General features: G+C 39.2%; 2 protein-coding genes, 1 long non-coding RNA gene and 3 other non-coding genes across 9 annotated transcripts; 2 read left to right on the plus strand and 4 right to left on the minus strand.

Moving 5' to 3' along the window:
* Positions 1-179: 179 nt before the first annotated feature.
* On the plus strand, positions 180-7,377 carry phkg1a (phosphorylase kinase, gamma 1a (muscle)). The gene is made up of 10 exons (XM_037775288.1): positions 180-427; positions 1,748-1,896; positions 2,670-2,848; positions 3,094-3,148; positions 3,235-3,300; positions 3,394-3,557; positions 5,465-5,555; positions 5,724-5,877; positions 6,004-6,129; positions 6,976-7,377. The coding sequence occupies exons 2-10, from the start codon at positions 1,814-1,816 to the stop codon at positions 7,240-7,242; spliced, it is 1,185 nt and encodes a 394-aa protein (XP_037631216.1). The 5' UTR covers positions 180-427; positions 1,748-1,813; the 3' UTR covers positions 7,243-7,377.
* Positions 7,378-8,660: 1,283 nt separating this feature from the next.
* On the minus strand, positions 8,661-11,934 carry LOC119491360. Of its 3 annotated transcripts, XR_005207595.1 has the most exons (8): positions 11,680-11,934; positions 11,232-11,304; positions 10,338-10,401; positions 9,688-9,784; positions 9,290-9,376; positions 9,136-9,201; positions 8,944-9,005; positions 8,661-8,850 (listed from the first exon to the last, which is right to left on the minus strand). It is a non-coding gene; the product is annotated as an uncharacterized LOC119491360 (long non-coding RNA). The 3 variants fall into 3 exon arrangements; XR_005207594.1 differs by lacking the exon at positions 9,136-9,201 and having other exon boundaries at positions 11,680-11,924; XR_005207596.1 differs by lacking the exons at positions 9,136-9,201; positions 11,680-11,934 and adding an exon at positions 11,380-11,538.
* Positions 9,087-9,223, minus strand: LOC119492170. Its single transcript, XR_005207742.1, has one exon. It is a non-coding gene; the product is annotated as a small nucleolar RNA SNORA15 (small nucleolar RNA).
* LOC119492168 lies at positions 9,479-9,619 on the minus strand. Its single transcript, XR_005207740.1, has one exon. It is a non-coding gene; the product is annotated as a small nucleolar RNA SNORA15 (small nucleolar RNA).
* Positions 10,162-10,302, minus strand: LOC119492169. The gene has a single exon (XR_005207741.1). It is a non-coding gene; the product is annotated as a small nucleolar RNA SNORA15 (small nucleolar RNA).
* Positions 11,935-14,124: 2,190 nt separating the features above from the next.
* On the plus strand, positions 14,125-18,924 carry psph (phosphoserine phosphatase). 2 transcript variants are annotated; one of them, XM_037775548.1, is made up of 6 exons: positions 14,125-14,273; positions 15,596-15,739; positions 15,866-16,000; positions 17,745-17,890; positions 18,190-18,338; positions 18,421-18,924. In XM_037775548.1, exons 1-6 carry the CDS (start codon positions 14,233-14,235, stop codon positions 18,529-18,531), a joined length of 726 nt encoding a protein of 241 aa, XP_037631476.1. In that variant the 5' UTR covers positions 14,125-14,232; the 3' UTR covers positions 18,532-18,924. The 2 variants fall into 2 exon arrangements, with proteins under 2 accessions (XP_037631476.1, XP_037631477.1); XM_037775549.1 differs by lacking the exon at positions 14,125-14,273 and adding an exon at positions 15,002-15,140.
* The last annotated feature ends 2 nt before the right edge of the window (positions 18,925-18,926 follow it).

The raw sequence follows: 18,926 nt of genomic DNA on the forward strand, positions 1-18,926 counted from the left end.
ATGCCACAGGGGTCCAGCAGCACCTGTCCTGTCACTTCAGTCTCAGATGTTGCATGAGGGGGTACTGTTGGTAATGTAGAACAACCCTCTCTCTCTGTCTCTCCTTCTCCCTCCCTCCCTCTCTCTCTCTCTCTCTCTCTCTCTCGCCTCCCTAAATGTCTCATGGCGAGCTCAAGGGCTGCAGGGTGTTATTTCATGGATCTGGTTTTTGTGCAGACACGCGTTCAGAGTGTGGTGGTGCTGCTGCTGTGGAAGCAACAATTTATTTTTGGCATCTGACATTAAAGCTCACCCTTCCTCTGCAATGACAGCAGCCCCACAGAGCTGCAACAGCACCGGGGTCTGACAGGAGCTCTTTGTCCGTCTCTCTCTGACACGTTGTGATAATGATGGATGACCTATATAACTGCAGGGACTGACCGGCACGGTGAGTGACCAAGCATTTTTCTTTCTTTATTTATTAGTGGAGCCCTTTAAAGGTCAAATAGTGACAGAGGACGAGAGGGAGGTCTAGTTAATACACTGTGACACTGTTAGAATCAACATGAGTGAGACACAGCTGACATTTGAATGTCTTAGCCTACTGTAATAGCCTATTACAAATACCTGTGGAGACCAGCCTAAGATATATGCGTCCATCTGCACCATTGAACACCTTGAAACTCTCTTAAACCTTTCATTTTAAGAATATGGTAAGTGTTCATAAAATAAGTAATTTTAATGTAACCCTTAGTCCAGGAGAAAGCCCTGTAGTTGCTTCTCAGTCTATATCTCCAATATGCTAGAGTATTTCCATTGCATTCTCTTTTATACTTCCACTCCACTACATTGCAGAAGAAATGATTGCACTTTTTACTCCACTATACAGTATGTGTTTATAGTTTATGTGGACATGTTACATACAAACCATATGACAGGGTCATAAAACCTGATGTATTGTTACAGATTAATCTGTGATTAGTAATCATCCCCATTATGAAATGTAAAAAAAAAGCCCCTCATAATTTCTCAGAGTCCAAAGTGATAGCCAACCAGCAGTCTGAAACCCCAAAATATTAAATTTACAGCTTTCTAAATATATGAGAAGAGCAGTGAATCCTCAGCTTTCAGAAGCTGCAACCAGCACCTTTGGCATCTTAAAATATTATTCAAATCAGCTATAATAATTAACATAATTAGGGATGCACCGATACCGGATATTGGATTGCATATCGGTAACAATTAGGCCAATCTATTCAATTCCATTCTAAGTTTATATACTACTGTATATACATTATATACTGGTATTTTAATTCCTGTTTAAGTTTTGACCAATTTGTTGCCGCATTAAAAAGTTTACTTGAATTGTAATTACTGTTAATTTTGAAGATTTTTTTACCAAGTTGCTGGTGTACAATTTATTAATTTAATAATAAATAACAATTCAGGAAATATATATATATATATATATATATATATAGTCAAGCCTGTTGTTGCCTTACACATAAAAGAATGATCCCAGTCACTTCTACCCAGTGAGGCATACAGCTAATTAATTAAACACTGGTATCGGATCGGTACTCGCCCAAAGCCCAGGTATTGCTCTCGGTATCAGGACTGAAAAAGTCGGATCGGTGCATCCCTAAACATAATATATAACAATATAGCGCTCCACATGATGCTAAATATGTACTTTTATTATTCGTACTTTCCCCTCTCTGATAACATTGTCACACCTAAAGCTGTGTTGTGTCTTTTAAAAATACAGTTTCTGTCAGCGACCTGTTGTGAGCTGTGAGAGGAGAGCAGTTGGTGAAGCAGCGTCACAGCAATCATGACCAAAGAGGACGAGATCCCCGACTGGGTGGGAGCCCAGGAGTTCTACGACAAGTACGAGTCCAAGGAGGTTCTGGGAAGGTATGTTTATAAAGTCTTAAATTAGCCTACAGTACATAAGGGTTCACCCCTTCTGTACTAAAAAACTTTTTTTTAAATTTGTGGTCTAGAAATTCACAACTTTTCCCAGTTTCTATATTTAACAGCACATCACATTAGTAATGTTTATTTGATTGAGACACTGTTGGTGTGCAGAGAGCAGAAACAAGCCGAATGGTTTCCCAGAAGTCCCTGAGAAATGTCAAGGCTCTCTGTCTCATTGTCATTCCCCACCATCTGTCAGACGGTGGTGCTGTTACGTAAAGCACACAGTGTTCGAGGAGGCTGCATTCATTAACTCCAGCGTGTTTTTGAACAACGGTTTAGTGTTGAGAGCTGCCCAGGATTGGGCTATATAGATTACGTAATTTCCCTCCCTTTCTCACATGCAGGTCACAAGGTCACCGGATTTGGACAATGTGTTCAGCTGCTCTAGTGCTACTCACATGGCTCAGCCAGTTTCACAAACAGGGGGACGGAGTTAGTGTCCTCTAAATGATCCTCTGAAATGGATTTCATAGATAGAAATTACAATCTTTCCCTTTATGCTCATCACATCAAGATAGGACTACTCCTCCATAGATAAGATTAGTATGTAGGATGAACATGGAAAGAGTAATTTTCAGTTAGTTGCCAAAATTCTTGACCAAAGCACGTAAACATGTTTTCTTTGAGTCCAGCTGTACAAACATTAACCCCTGAAGAAATAAGTAACCTGACAAAGCTGTTGATAACAAGTGTTCTCTCTTCCTCAGGGGAGTGAGCAGCGTGGTGCGTCGCTGCATCAACAAACGGACGTCTCAGGAGTACGCGGTGAAGATCATCGACATCACCCCCTCGGACAAGACCACCCCGCAGGAGATTGAGGAGCTCAGAGAGGCGACGGTGAAGGAGATCGACATCCTGAAGAAAGTGAGCGGAGGGGAGAACATCAGTAAGCACATTCATTCTAGAGCTGTACGATTATGGCCAAAATGATAATCAGGATTCTTTTTTTTTATCAATATTGAGAAATATTGTATGCCAAAAATAGCGTGTCTGGACTTTGTCTCACTAACCTGCTCAGTTATGGTCAGTATTGACCTTTGCTCTCAGGTGATCCATCTATAAAGAGTCCTCTTTGTTTTGTCCGTCTTCATTTAATACTGAATGCACCTCAAATGTCTCTCTTGTCTCCAGTACAGCTCAAAGACTGCTATGTGTCCAACGCCTTCTTCTTCCTGGTTTTCGACCTGTAAGTGTCAAATCTCAAGTTTTATTAAGATTGATTAAAGAAATTCAAGCAGCAGCTATTCAAATGTTTTATATTTTTCCTCGCAGGATGAAGAGGGGTGAACTTTTTGACTACCTCACAGAGAAAGTCACTCTGAGTGAGAAGGAAACCAGGTCAGTGAGCGTGTTATATAAATGTATCACTATTTGAACAATTTATTTATTTTCTCCTAATTCTTAAAAGAGTTTGGTGTGTGTTGGTTTTAGGAATATCATGCGTGCTCTGCTGGACGTGGTCCAGTTTCTCCACAGCCAGAACATCGTCCACCGGGACCTGAAGCCTGAGAACATCCTTTTAGACGACGAGATGAACATCAAACTCACCGACTTTGGCTTCTCGGTGCAAATCGAGCCGGGACAGAAACTCAAAGGTCAGTGAAAGCTTGCATGGAAACCAACCAGCAAACATTATTACAATAGCTGAATACATTTAAGGTCATTTCAGAATGACAAGTTCACGTCTAGATGGTCCAAAAGTGACCCAAATCGCTCACACTGACACATTCACTGCAGTTAACAACACATGAACACAGCAGAAATTCCCACTGGTACATATTCAGCTGAGGGCATATAAAGTGTCCTGCTCTAATAAAGTTACTATGTTTACAACCTACAGTGCAGTTATAGCAGCTGCTGGCGGTCGGCGGAGAATCTGGGTCTGGTTGCTCAACATGCTCCCATCCCTCTTAGCTTAGCTGCTCTTACAAAGGTTAAGATGCAACAGGACACTCAGATCTATTTGCTGTAGTCCCAGACACTCGCAGTGCACTGACCTTTCAAATAAGGCTCAGAAAGCATCACATCAATCGCAGTGGGAACTGGCTAGTGTCTAATGGAGCTGTGCAATCTTGTATAATTTTATAATAGGCTGTATATCTGTTTTAGCATGGTATACATGCATATCCACAGAAACCATGTCACAATAATCTGCAAGTTGCCATCCAAATGAATGTCTAAATGCACACTGAGGTGAAAGATTTCAATACATTTTCTCAATACATATTCATGACATCTGGTGTTATAGATGTCATGAATATTGATGTTCTACTTAGACAGAAGCCACTTGAAGATGTGGAAAGTAACTATAAGTACTCAAGTTACCGCATCTGAGTTGGTTAATTTTTTTATTTTTTTTTATTTAAATCATCTGTCGTCATTTGCTGAACTACTTTTGCTTGGTTAAGAAGTACCGAAAAGACTACAGTTTTGCTTTTAGTTTGCAAGTTGCTTCACCCACATTAGACAATATTTGAGAATAGGGCTGCAACTAATGATTATTTTCACTGTCAATTAATCTATCGATTATTTTCTTGATTAATTGATTAGTTGTTTGGTCTATAAAATATCAGAAAATGGTGAAAATGTCTATCAGTGTTTCTCAAAGCCCAAGATGACGTCCTCAGATGTCTTGTTTTGTCCACAACTCAAAGATATTCAGTTAACTGTCATAGAGGAGTAAAGAAACCAGAAAATATTCACATTTAAGCAGCTATAATCGGACAATTTAGACTTTTTTTTCTTAAAAAATCCTTCAAACTGTTTAATTGATTGTAAAAATAGTTGGTGATTAATTTAATAGTTGTCTTTTGTGATGATAGTTCCTAGCTTTGAATGCATTGCTGTTTTGGCTGTATGTGTTTTTTTCCCCCCCTTGGAAAACACTTTGTAATCTCTGGTTTTGATAACTGCTACATAAATATGATGATTATTATTTTATTAAGGTGATTACGGTCAGGAGGATGCAACATTGAAGTAATCTTTAGTAGTATTCTACTTCTACTGGTTATTAGTATCCCTGATTTGGACATACCCCTTCCACCCATACCCATCAGATTAAAGTGCAGTCTCTTTTCGTACAGTCTGCTCAACACAATGGCACCTTTTATAGTTTTCTGCTAGAACCTGATGAAGAAAGTCATTCAAGTCCTATTCAGAAATTTCGCTGTGTGTGCATGCCGGCATACTGGTGAACTTACAGACACAGAGCGGGTCTGAGCCAGAGAGTTGACCCAGAGCAAAAGATGACTCTTTATACAGTAAGGCATAAAGTATTTGTATTCAGACCTGCAGGAAGGACACACAGTTAGCATAGTACAAGATCAAGGGGCCAAGACCGTAGGGGGGCCAGAAGCTAATCCCACACATCACTTGATCAGCTAGTCTGCACTGCCCAAATGTGAATTTCTTCATCAAGCCCGAAGTGGTGAAACAAGCATTTTCAAGCATTGTAAATGTGGGTTTTTAACATTCACAAGTTTTGACATGTCTTGTAATGCAGAGGTGTGTGGGACCCCTGGTTACCTCGCTCCTGAGATCATCCAGTGCTCCATGGACGCAGGGCATGCAGGATACGATACTGCTGTGGACATGTGAGTGTGCATAGACAATAATAAACAATGTCAATGTACAAATTCTGCAGCAATGTGAATCTATTGTGCAGTATATTTTCAGGATATATTTCTCCAGGATATTATGAGGATAATGAATGTACACACTGTTAATTTTGAGCTTGATTTTCTCCTGGTTTATGCCTGCAGATGGAGTTCAGGGGTGATCATGTACACGCTGCTCGCAGGTTCTCCGCCCTTCTGGCACAGGAAGCAGATGATGATGCTGCGTATGATCTTGGGTGGGACCTACGACTTCTCGTCTCCAGAGTGGGAGGACCGCTCAGACACTGTGAAGGATTTGGTAGGCTCATTTTTTTCAACTTTACTCCTGCTGGGTTAGGGTTATGTTACAAAACTTAGTATGTTTGACTATGTATTGATATGACAATTAGTGATGTTAAAATAAAACTCTGTGCGGTTTCCTCAGATCTCTCGGATGCTGGTGGTGGACCCGAAGCAGCGATACACAGTCACAGATGTCCTCAACCACTCGTTCTTTTCACAGTATGTGGTGAATGAAGTACGACAGTTCACTCCATACAGGCGCTTCAAGGTGAGACATAAAAGAACTCAAATTCTCAATTATTCATTCACATACACACATAAATGTTTAGATTTATTTCCTACCTTCCAATGATTCAAACAGGTCCATTCCATATGTCCACGCCCGTAAGACAAACTAAAGATCATTTTCCAATGTTTTGATTCGTTTATATACAGCATTATCCTGTATTTATTCACTGAATTAGATATTTCCTAAATAATTCTGGCCATTTTAGAGTTTCATTTATAACAATTTTTAAGTCTTTGTAGGTACATTTTCAAATAAATGTAATTTCATTGTGCACGGAAATGTATGAAATCAAGCCTGGAAGGTGGGACATCAACCCTAAAACATATAGGCTGTTTAAGAATGAAAACGCTGGTGCAACAAAATTAATAGGAGGGTAAGAAAGATGTCCGTCTTTGCACACACAGTCCTGACAATGGTAAATGGACTTGCATTTATAGAGCACCTTTCTAGTCTTCCGACCACTCAAAGCACTTTACACTACACACATTCATACACTGATGGCAGGGGCTGCCATGCAAGGTGCCAACCTGTCCATCAGGATCTAATCTAAATACTCAATTACGCAATTTGGGGTTCAGCATTTTGCTCAAGGACACTCCAACTGGAGGAGCCGGGGATCGTACCGCTGACCTTATTGGTGGGTGACTCGCTCTACCTCTGAGCCACAGCTCGAATCAGTCTAATAAGGCAGAATAAGTGAAAACACCAGTGTGGGTGAACTATGTGTGTGTACAGGGTCTTGTTCCAACATTATTAAGGTGATGGGCAAGCACACCTTCCCCACACCGAGACACCACTGAACTTTTCCCAAACTTTCTCCTTCAGGTCATTTGCATGACTGTTCTCGCCACAATGCGAATCTACTGCAACTACCGCCGTGCCAAGCCCGTCACCAAGGAGGTGATCATGAGCGACCCGTATGCTGTGAAGCCCATCCGCAAGCTCATCGACGCGTGTGCATTCAAGATCTATGGCCACTGGGTCAAGAAGGGCCAAACGCAGAACAGAGCAGCACTTTTCGAGAACACTCCCAAGGCCATCCTGCTGTCGATGACGGCCGAGGCCGACGAGCCGGTCCACCACATCTCTTAATGAGGTACTGTTCCTCAAGACACATCTGCTGGAGATTAATGGGGATGATATTCTACTACTCAGCTTGGCTTTTTTTTTTTTACTCTTCACTGTTGGAAAGGAAATTAACTGGTAAAACATAACCGACTACAACCAGACAAGTTTAATTTGAGTTTGTCTTTAATGTGGAGAGCATATTTTGCTCATGAGTTTTTTGTTTTGGTGTCATGTTATGCTCATTTTCAGGTTCATACTTGTATTTTGGGTTTCTACTACAACATAACATTCAAAAAACATTATTTTTCTCAAAATGTCTGTCTGAATATATCTGTATTTCACCCTCACTCCGTTTTAGCGCCAGTCTCTTTAAGAACCCCTCCTGAAAAAAAAACTGTCTGCTCTGATTGGCTTGCGAGAAAAATATTGGGCACCTTTGCAAAAGTAGTTCTCAAGCTGTGGGTGATTGACTGGGTTGTGTCATTTCAGTTTGTGGGTTGAAAGTTACTCCAGATACCCAAATGTATGTACACAAGCACTGAAAAAGTGAGTTTTTCATGATATGTCCCCTTTAAAATAACAGATTTACTGGTAAAATGGCAGTTTAGAGAAAATATTTAATGTCAAATGAACCCATTTTCAACTCTGTATTCACTGAAAATTTACTTATTCTTTGATGCCGGTCTAAAGCGAATGGAGTCAGCAGCCGCCCCATTATGTTATCAAAGAGGCTGATTGTTTCTTTAACACTATGCAAGTGTAAAGGAAAATAGTTGCACACTCGAAGTCACGATGCAAAACCTTGTATTTTCACCTTGGTCAGCATCTAAGCAGCACTAGTGAGCGTTCCTCCTTTATCTCATCCTGACAGAAAGGAGGAACAATCTCCATATCTCAACGTGGACACCAGGGTTCCACCTCATCTTTTACTGTATGGAATATAAAACAAGTTTCTATGTTTTGTTTGAGGTTAGAATATAGAGATTTTATTTTTAAATCATGTCCAGGAGCAACGTGTTACTCTTTCCCTACGAACATTTGTTTTGTCAGAACTGTGACAGCCAAAGCAAAACTTGTGGAAATAACCAACATCATGTAGCTGACTGGAATATGAAACAGTGAACCTGCAAACTTGAAATGGCATGGACTTTTACATTTGTGTACTGTGTGGCTATTTGATCATTATGCAAGATGTACTGTACTGAGCTACTTTACTGTACTGATAACAGCTTCAAGGGAAGTTTAAATTATATAGCACTTTAAAATGTATGCTATGGATTTATTTATTAAAATGTGCATTTAAATTAAAATCCCAAGTCTTGTTATTGGAAAGGCCCAACTTTTTGGGATACTTTTTAATTTTAAGATATCTGGATTGTATTTTTTTATGTCTTTGTACAACAACTTTAAGCCTAATACGAAAAGCTAATACACAGGACCCATTCTGATTAGTTACAAGTTTATTACAGCAGAAGAGTGAGGTACATCTTTAAGTATAAATCATTCATCTTTCCACATTTGTGTGTAAATCAAGAAGAAAAAAAGGGGATAAATAAAGTACATTATTATCATCATCATCCAAGGGCAGGTGGTGCTAGCTTTTAGCACAAGACACCGCTTTCCCATGTGGAGCTGTGGGTACAAAAAACAATAACAGCATTTAGAGTTAAACAGATCACAGTGTATGTTCATAAGTATTAAGACTTTCCCATGTCATGTTCTTACCACGTGTGAAGGAATTGACTATTTTTCTCATGTTCCTGCTTCATATGCAGTCACTCGTTGCTCTGCAGAATTTAGCAAAACAGAATAAAAATGAATACAAATACCAACAAGAATGGTGGTAGAGCAGCTTCTTCAAAGTGTATCATTGTACTCATTCCTGTACAGTTGGGTGAGGCTGAGGGAAGCACTCACCCAGTCATTAAGCAGGAATGAGACGAGGCTTTTGCATGGTGTCTGACTGTATCCACCACAGAGCAGCTGGAACAGAATTCGTCCATGCCTCAGTGGCAACCTTTTCAGTGCTAAGAATACTAATTATGCTGCATAACAGTGTGCGCAAACATACCATCCGCGGGCCTTCACAGTCTGGAGGTCAGTCGTAGCAACCATGTTTCTTTGGGCCAGTGTGTGATGGTCAGCAGCGTGTGTATGACTAATAAAAAAAAAAAAGGCAAATCAATAATAAAAATAATAGTTTCAGCCTCGTAAGATAAAATCATATTCAAAGTGTCACATATTTAAGATAGCCACACGTTTCTGTATTCACTCTGACATAGGGATGAGGCACATAATTAGCACTCTTATCCAGTTGTTATGTCAGTGTGTGAAAACAATAATTTAGCATGGTGTCTGACTGCATTTACTATTTCAAGAGTAAAACAGAATTCGTCCATGCCGCAGTGGCGACTTTTCAGTGCTAAGAATACTAATTATGCTGCATTACAGTGTTGTGTGCAAACATACCATCCTCAGGCCTTCACAGTCTGGAGGTCAGTCGTAGCAACCATGTTTCTTTGGGCCAGTGTGTGATGGTCAGCAGCATGACAGATTTTGACAAATGCTAGAACAAAAAAAAAGTATAATAGGGGCTATGAGATGAATTTGTATACTGACATAATGTTAGTGAGCTGGTGTATTCTCACACAAGCAAGAAATTAGTCAATAGCACAGATAAGAGTCAGTTTCAGGGAGTAAGACAGTAGTGCTGAAGTAAATATCACACACACTGTGGTTACAGCTTCATAAATACAAAGATTTTCAGTTTTTATTCATTTATAAAGTGGACTTGTGGTGGATATTTGATACATTCTACATAAATATATACTTGAAATATATATAAATTAATATGAATGTCTGACTAATCAATGAAAATAATAGTTTCAGCCTTGTAAGATATAATCATGTTAAAAGTGTCACATATTTAAGATAGCCACATGTTTCTGTATTCACTCTGACATAGGGATGAGGCACATAATTAGCACTCTTATCCGGTTGTTATGTCAGTGTGTGAAAACAATAATTTAGCATGGTGTCTGACTGCATTTACTATTTCAAGAGTAAAACAGAATTCGTCCATGCATTCAAATACACGTTATTATGAAGTGCCGTGTTACCTCTGCATGTTTTTCTACTCATGGCCACGTTAAGCATCAACAATCCCATCTTCCGACAGGGCATCTGTAAGAAAAAGACACCAGCTTAGTAACAGAAATCAGCTGACAAGTGCTTGTTTCTCGTACGAGGTAATACATTTCTCCTTTACCTGTGATGGACATTAATTTGTATCTAGAACATGTGTACATGTGTGTGGGTGCGGCAGTAGCTCAGTCCATAGGGACTTGGCTTGGGAACCGGAGGGTTGCCAGTTCAAGTCCCCACATGGACCAAGCAATGAGTGTGAACTAGTAGAGATGGAGAGATGCCAGTTTGCCTCTTGGGCACTGCCGAGGTGCCCTTGAGCAAGGTACCAAACCGTACCTGCAAACCGTACCACAACTGCTCTGACATCTCTCCATTAATGCATGTATATAGGTCCTGTTTTGGCCTGTGTGTATGTTCTATGTATAATAACAGAGTGTAAAAACTGAATTTCCCCTCAGGGATTAATAAAGCCTTTCTTCTTCTACACCATATTCCTTGATTGAGGCCCTGACAGAGGGACATATTCACCTCAGTTACATTCTGAAAATATATGTGCATTTGTCGTGCAATTCATTTTGCTGATTTGACAAGGAAACCTTTTCACAGCAGACATTTCGACCTGTAATAGCAGGAAAAGCACAGGTGAAATAAATAAACATTAACGAGGGCCACCCTTAAGTGGAATGCAACTATCATTAATGTATTGACCAATTGAAAACACTTGTGCTGTTTCTTACTATGACATGTCAAAATATCTGCCTTGAAAAAAAGGTCTATTGGCACACTTTCCCAGTGTTTAATGTGTCTCTTCCAGTATACTAAGAAACGGCCTCTCTGCTCCTCCTCACCTCTCTGCTGCTCCTCACCTCTCTGCTGCCACATGGTGACTTTCAGGCTGGAGCTCCTCCATGATGAGTCAGGTCAGGCCTTCAATGCATCCTGTACAATGATCACAAAACAGAGTCACAAACATGCTAACATCACATAGTAGCATAAATGTATAAGTTTACACACCAGAGTAGGTCTTAATTTCCTATGCAAGTTTAAAGCCTAGTTATAATTCGCTTAGCAACTCTCTGGACCTCTGTTTGACCATACAAATCACAATATATGTGAATAAATGTATTAGCATCGTGGTGTTAAAGAACTGTAGATTACTATCTGACTTAACAACTGTTTCCTAGCTACCAGCTTCCAGTTGCTATGCACGTTATATAGCTAGCTTAACCACCACGTGTCCATATCCAGAACCGTTAACCAACTACACCGTTAACCAGAGCCTGAAGCCAACTAATGTTATCTAGCTAAAGTTACCTGTGCTGAGTTGCAGCCTCAAATGTCAGTTGTGGAAACCTTGGTTTCGTTTTACAGCAAATCTGGACGATTGAGAGCGACATGTTTAATGTGCCGTTGACTACAATCCACTTCAGTGAGGAGTATCAGCATCATCGTCTAGTTAGCTCACCTCTTCACTGGTTTTCCGGTTTTCCATCAAGGCCTATTGAAGGAGGCTAGGACTTCGGGGCTATAACGCATGCGCAGTGTAACTGAAGCTGCGGTCGTGCGCTGCGATTGGCTCAATTTCGGCGAGTGCAGACCAGATTTTACTGCGCATGTGCAGTACCCTCTAAAATATGACGCGTATTCTAGCCTCCTTCAATAGGCCTTGTTTTCCCTCGTTCTTCTTCTTCGTGTCCTTTTATGTGCTGATTGACAGCTTTACGCGCATTACCGCCACCGCCTGGACTGGAGTGGGGAGCAGTAGATTGGCAGGAAAAAAGATAAACAATTAAATTAAATTAAAAATAAAAATGAATAATTATTATTATCCATATTATTATTATCATTATGAATAATGATAATAATAATAATAATAATAATAATAATAATAATAATAATAATAACTAAAATAAAATAATAATAATAGTAATTAAATTCTCTCCATTATTCCTGTTGCCCTTAGGTAATTATTTAGAAGATTATGTACTTTCTTAGATGTCTTTCCTAGCAGATTCCCCATTGTAATATTTCTCCTAGAAACTCATTCTGAGCATAATTTCTTTGAAGCATTCACACTTTGTTTTTATGTTGGATTTTAAAATGTGTCTTTCTTAACCAAATTTGGTAAACCATTGAAAAATAAAAACATTGTGTGCAGCTTCCTGCTGGTAATAATCATTATCTACCATCAGCATGTTTCTTCATTAAAGGTCCCATGTTGTAAAAAGTGAGATTTTCATGTCTTTTATATTATAAAGCAGGTTTAAGTGATATATAAATACTGTGAAAGTATCAAAACACTCAATCCATGGAGAAATACACACAGCCCGTATTCAGATATTGTGCATTTGAAACAAGCCATTAGGATTTCTGTCCATTTGTGATCTCACAAATCTACAATATTTAGACCATTTCACAGTTTAAACGTAAACATTCTAAATGTGTCCCAGTTTATTTCCTGTTGCAGTGTATGTGAATGACATCAGCTGACAGGAGGTAAACATGGACCCAAGCTGTTGCCTAGCAACGCAATTCTGTTGCAATTCCATTGAAATGTACTAAAACGGAGCGTTTCAGACAGAGGGTGAATCAGGTATATTCAAGCAGACAGTGTGAGGAAAATAAAGTTTTTTTTAACATTAAAGCATGTAAACATGTTCTAGTAGAAACCCAAAATACAAGTATGAATATGAAAATGAGCATAATATGGGCCCTTTAAACCAGAGTACTGTTTAAATCTGCATCCAAATCACTTGTTTCACTTCCCACTAGTAGATTAGACTCTACTCCAGCACGAGTTCTTATATTGTGATGACCCCTATGGTGTCATTTAGTTTGCTGTGTGATTCACCTGTCTGCGTTTTCTATGCAGGTGATTGTTAGAGCAACTGGGAACACCTGAGGGTGGACAGAAAGCAAGTGTTGAACAGTGACATTGTTGCAGTATGGGCTGTGTGTATTTCTCTGTATATTGAGAGCTTCGATATTTTCACAGTATTTATATAGGACTTAAGCCTGCTTTATAATATAAAAGACATGAAAATCTTACTTTTTACAATATGGGACCTTTAATATATATGTGTATATATACTGTATGTATGTATGTATATATCTACAGTATATACTGTATGTAGACATGTATATATACTGTATAAATATTACTTCTGGAAGTCCATATAGCATTGCACCTTTATGAGTATGACTTGAGCTCTGATTTATTTTGAAGATTGGTCAAGATATGTGTCTGTAAGGGGTATTAATATTATTAATTAATTATATTAAATGTGGTGAGGATGGGTTTTTTTTAATTATTTTTTGTATTATTTATTTATTTGAAGTGTGTGTGTGTGTATCCCCAGAGAGGAATGAACAAGGAAAGTCAACAGTACTCCAACTCCTTGGCTGAACACCAGGCTCTGAGTCAATAAGCCTTAATAAATCAAGCCTGAATCACTTATTTGAAGCTGAAACTTCAGCTTTAATAACAGTAAAACCTACTTTAATACAGCTATTGTAAGGACGGATTAATTAAATATGAACCCCACATTATCAGGAAAGTGTCCTGATATCAGACAGACATGAACTTTAACATGTCACTGAAGTTACCATAGCTGCATAAATTAGCAGTTAGTTGCCGGTTGCTGTCGTCATGGAACCCAGCCAACCAATGGCTAGCGGGCTAGTGGGCGGGCCCTTACCCCGGCTTCTCCTCTGATTGGTCCAATCTTCTGACTGCATAAATTAGCAGTTAATTACCCATTGCTGTCGTCATGGAACCCAGCCAACCAATGGCTAGCGGGCTAGTGGGCGGGACCTTCACTGGCTTCTCTCTGATTGGTCCAATCTCCTGGCTGCTTTTCCTGATCTATGAAGCCTCTGTTAGTGCCTTACCAGCTCTGCTCTCATCAGTAAGTACCACAGAAAACAACTCTTTAATATCTGTTTTAACACATTAGTGTGGTGTTTCAGCTTTGAGTAGTTAGTCGACAGTTGAACAGACGGTGTGTGTGTGTATGAAGCGGTTAAGTCAACATAGTGTGCATGGGGGTGACGCAATGTGTGCAGAGGATGTCCAGTACGACCATAGACTGTATTACGGCCTATGGGATGTGTAGGCAGACTGCTGCTTTATGTAACGCATTTTTTTGTGTCACACCACCGGGACACGTGTTTCATTGTGAGATCCGTCCATGCAGAAACGTTTTGCACATAGAGATATTTTCAGTCAATGGATGTATTTGCTGCTTCACTGGACAGAAGACATCCACTGCATGCAGCAGGGCTTTAGTTTAACAATTAAAGAATGCAGCTGCTGCAGGGGGAAAAAACAATTACATTAAAATGTACTAAAACGGAGCGTTTCAGGGTAAATACAGGTATATTCAAGCAGACATTATGAGGAAAATAGAGTTGTTGTTTTTTTTAACATTAAAGCATGTAAACATGTTCTAGTAGAAACCCAAAATACAAGTATAAACCTGAAAATGAGCATAATATGGGACCTTTAAACCAGAATACTGTTTAAATCGGCATCCAAATCACTTATTTCACTTCCCGCTAGAAGATAAGAGACGTCCATGCAGAATTTGCACATAGATATTTTCAGTCAATGGATGTATTTGCTGCTTCACTGGACAGAAGACATCCACTGCAAGCAGCAGGGCTTTAGTTTAACAATTAAAGCATGCAGCTGCTGCAGGGGGAAAATTACAGACCTCATCTTTAACCAATTCCATTGAAATGTACTAAAACGGAGCGTTTCAGGGTAAATGCAGGTATATTCAAGCAGACAGTATAAGGAAAATATTTATTTTTTTTAACATTAAAGCATGTAAACATGTTCTAGTAGAAACACAAAATACAAGTATGAACCTGGAAATGAGCATGATATGTCCCCTTTAAACCAGAGTACTGTAAAACTATAAATTATTAAAAAAAAAGCGACCTTACAGAGACTTCAGGTCACATTATAGTGCTTCCTGTATTGTAATGTATTATATGTAATGTATTGTTGTTGTTTTTTCTTTTTTCTTATCTGGACCTTGAGTCTGCAATAAAGATTGAATTGAATTCACCAACAAATTCAGCACGGGACCCTGCTAATGTCTATTAGATTTATCCTTAGATGACTTCCTAATACAGCCTGATATCTGTGCCATCAGAGTTGAGTCTTTTTTGAAATGCTGCTGCTGCTGCTGTGTCTCATTATGTGTTCTTTTCTTTTTTCCAGCATTATGGCAACACTTTCACAGACAAAGGAAGTCTTCCGGAGAGCAGAAGCTGTCTGTTTCGACGTGGACAGCACAGTCATCAAAGAAGAAGGCATAGATGAACTTGCCAAGTTTTGTGGTGTGGGGGATGCAGTCACTGAGATGTATGTGGATAAATGCTTGTCAACATCACATTAACATGCACTGAAAAGTACACCTTTTATTCTGATATCATCACTGGATTTGTTTTAGATATTAAGCACATTTTTTTGCTTGTTTTCACAATTCAGGACTCGCAAAGCGATGGGCGGCTCAATGACATTTAAAACAGCCCTGACCGACCGTCTCTCCATCATCCGATGTTCCAGAGAACAAGTGAACAAACTGATAACAGACCACCCACCTCAGCTGACTCCAGGTATCAGGTGAGTGTGTGTGTGAAGATGCCACTTCATTAATTAATCACTTTAATTGACCATTTATGGTAAACAACCCCCTGTTTATAAGGCCACGGTGCTTTTTGATCGTTGTGATCAGGGCTGCAACTTACCATTGTTTTTATTGATGATTAATCTGTCAATTATTTTCTTGATTAATTGATTAGTTGTTTGGTCTATGAAATGTCAGAAAATGTTGATCAGTGTCTCCCAAAGTCTAAGATGACGTCCTCAAATGTCTTGTTTTGTCCACAACTCAAAGATATTCAGTTTACTGTCATAGAGGAGGAAAGAAACCAGAAAATATTAACATTTAAGAAGCTGGAATCAGAGACAACTAATAGATTAATCGTTGCAGCTCTTGTTGTGGTCATTTGCATTTTTTTTGCGATTGCTTACACACTTGTTGCGGAATTTAGCTTATTGTTTCAAAACACTACACACAAGCCAGATAAGACACAACACTTGGAGATGAACATCTCACAACATGTCAAAATTAAGCCCTGCAATCAAAACCTCACAATCTTTTTTTCAAAATGGCATTTTTGCAGCAAAATGATACACACATGCACGACTTGAATTACTCTCTCAAGGCAGCAACAACAGCAACACACTATTCTATACTAAACACTGGTGTCTTTAGTATTTTGCATACCTTTTTAATGCTCTCATACAGGCTTCTGTTAAAGATTGTTCCAGTACATCTATTGCACTCACATTTAGTATCTTCTAGAAAAAAAAATATATACACAGGATTTTTTTTGGTTTTGTCATTGCACGTTTTTGCAACAACAGCACAATTACAATACAGTAATCAACACAATATGTTACTGTAAACTCACTGAAAAAATAATTACTGTAAAATTTCAGTGCAATGGTAAACAAAAAAATAGTATTGTAAAGGAGGGTGGATGGGTTTGGATCCTGCCTTCTGCTAAGGTCTGGCCACATCACAAGCAATGTCATCCTCTCTCTTCTTCCTTTTCCTCCTCTGTTTCTCTTCCTCTCGCTCGCCTTTCATCTTTGCAAAGTTCTCACAAAAGCGGTGAGCTGGCCTGAGGTCTATTTATAGTGCTAACACTCCGACTGATTGGTGTGCAAGTGTTTTCATGGGTGTGTGTTGCCAATTTCAGGTATGTTTTGCATTTTGAATAGAAGTGTTTACCCAATGGTTGCACGAGATTTCATTCTTGAACGTTTGTGTCTGATGTAAGAAACAGTGTGTAGTGTTTTGCAAGAAGTGTGTTGCAGAATTGCAAACAAGTTTGGGCTAGAAAATGTCTTTGTACTTTTAGTGCCTTTGTTTAAGGCAGGGTTACAGAAGTTACGGTTTTGATGCTTTTGTCTAAGCAATCACGAAAAACTGTAAGAACAAAAAAAAATCTTGTAGGAAAACACCCAAATAGTATATTTTACATCATATTGGTAATTTGTATCTCTGGAAGTGATTTGTGCAAAAAAAGCAGCTTATTTAGGTTGCAAACCCTCCAACACAGAACATGTATTTACAGACAACGCTATGCATATATTTAGCATTTCAAACTTTTCCGGCTCCTTGGTGCACATGCATAGGTGCTTATTTACATACATCAAGCTGTGTGTGTGTGTGGTTTATGTACAAAAATGCCTAGCCACGGTTGGCCATAATGAAATGTTGCTGTACAAAAAATGTAAGTAAAAACTGCATTCATCTAATTTGAATGTTGATAAATGGCCATTTGTTTTCATCCAGGGAGCTTGTGGACCGTCTACACCAGTGCAACATAAAGGTGTTCCTCATCTCAGGCGGTTTCCGCTGCATCGTTGAACATGTGGCCACTCAGCTAAACATTCCTCTGCATCACGTTTACGCCAACCGGCTCAAATTCTACTTCAACGGTAAGAGCTCGAGTTGACTTTTCTGTTTTTATAAACGAGCGTAGCATTGTAAGTGTGTCTGTCTTAAAGAACAAGTGTATGAAATAATAAGGTATCAGCCCTATGAGTGGACGGACAAGGCTTGAATCCTGATAATATAAAAAATGTGTTTGTTCAAAGCAGTCTCTCAGATCTTGTTTCTAATCTGAATCTAATATTTCCCTTAATCTCAAGTGTCACAACGCTCCTGTCGGCTTGTTGCAGGGGAGTGTGTGAAGATGCTACATTTCTAAATTAAATCCCATCTGTGTGTTCTCCAGGAGAGTATGCTGGTTTTGACGAGAGCCAACCCACCGCTGAGAGTGGCGGAAAAGGAAAAGTCATCAGTATGTTGAAGGAACAATACGGCTTCAAGACTGTGGTGATGATTGGAGATGGAGCCACTGATCTCGAGGCATGCCCTCCTGCTGTAAGTGTCCACAGTGCATCTTAAAACTCTCTTTCTCTTGGAGCTCCAGTGTGGTTAACGGTGTTGCCTCTTTCGTCCTCAGAATGCTTTCATCGGATTTGGTGGGAACGTCATCAGGCAGCAAGTTAAGGAGAGGTCTTTGTGGTACGTGACAAGTTTCGGGGAGCTGCTAAAGGAACTGGAAAAGATCTAAAGAAGCTAAAAGAGTACTGTTACTAGTTTTAACATTTTATATTTGCCTCTGACGGTTTGATCCCCTGCACATTGTTCCTTGTACTCTCAATAGATTTTTATAATGAATGGAAATGTTTACACTAGTGAGACCAATTTTACCTTCATGGGGATGTCACCCTATTGATTTTTATACTAGAAGATACTAAAGAATAACACTGTTTATGTGGAGGAAGACTTTAGTGTTTTTGCACTTTTTGCATCAAAACCTTTAGGTAAGCTAATACTAACTCGTGCATATTATGACATATGCAATGAGCCATAGAAATGTTTTATGTTTGTATGGGTAGTAACCAGACATGTCTCTGTCCTGTAAAGAACATCAGCATTAAACATAAGAACGTGCTGTCAAAGATG

This window comes from Sebastes umbrosus, chromosome 7 (genome assembly GCF_015220745.1).
Source record: "Sebastes umbrosus isolate fSebUmb1 chromosome 7, fSebUmb1.pri, whole genome shotgun sequence".
Lineage (NCBI taxonomy): Eukaryota > Metazoa > Chordata > Actinopteri > Perciformes > Sebastidae > Sebastes > Sebastes umbrosus.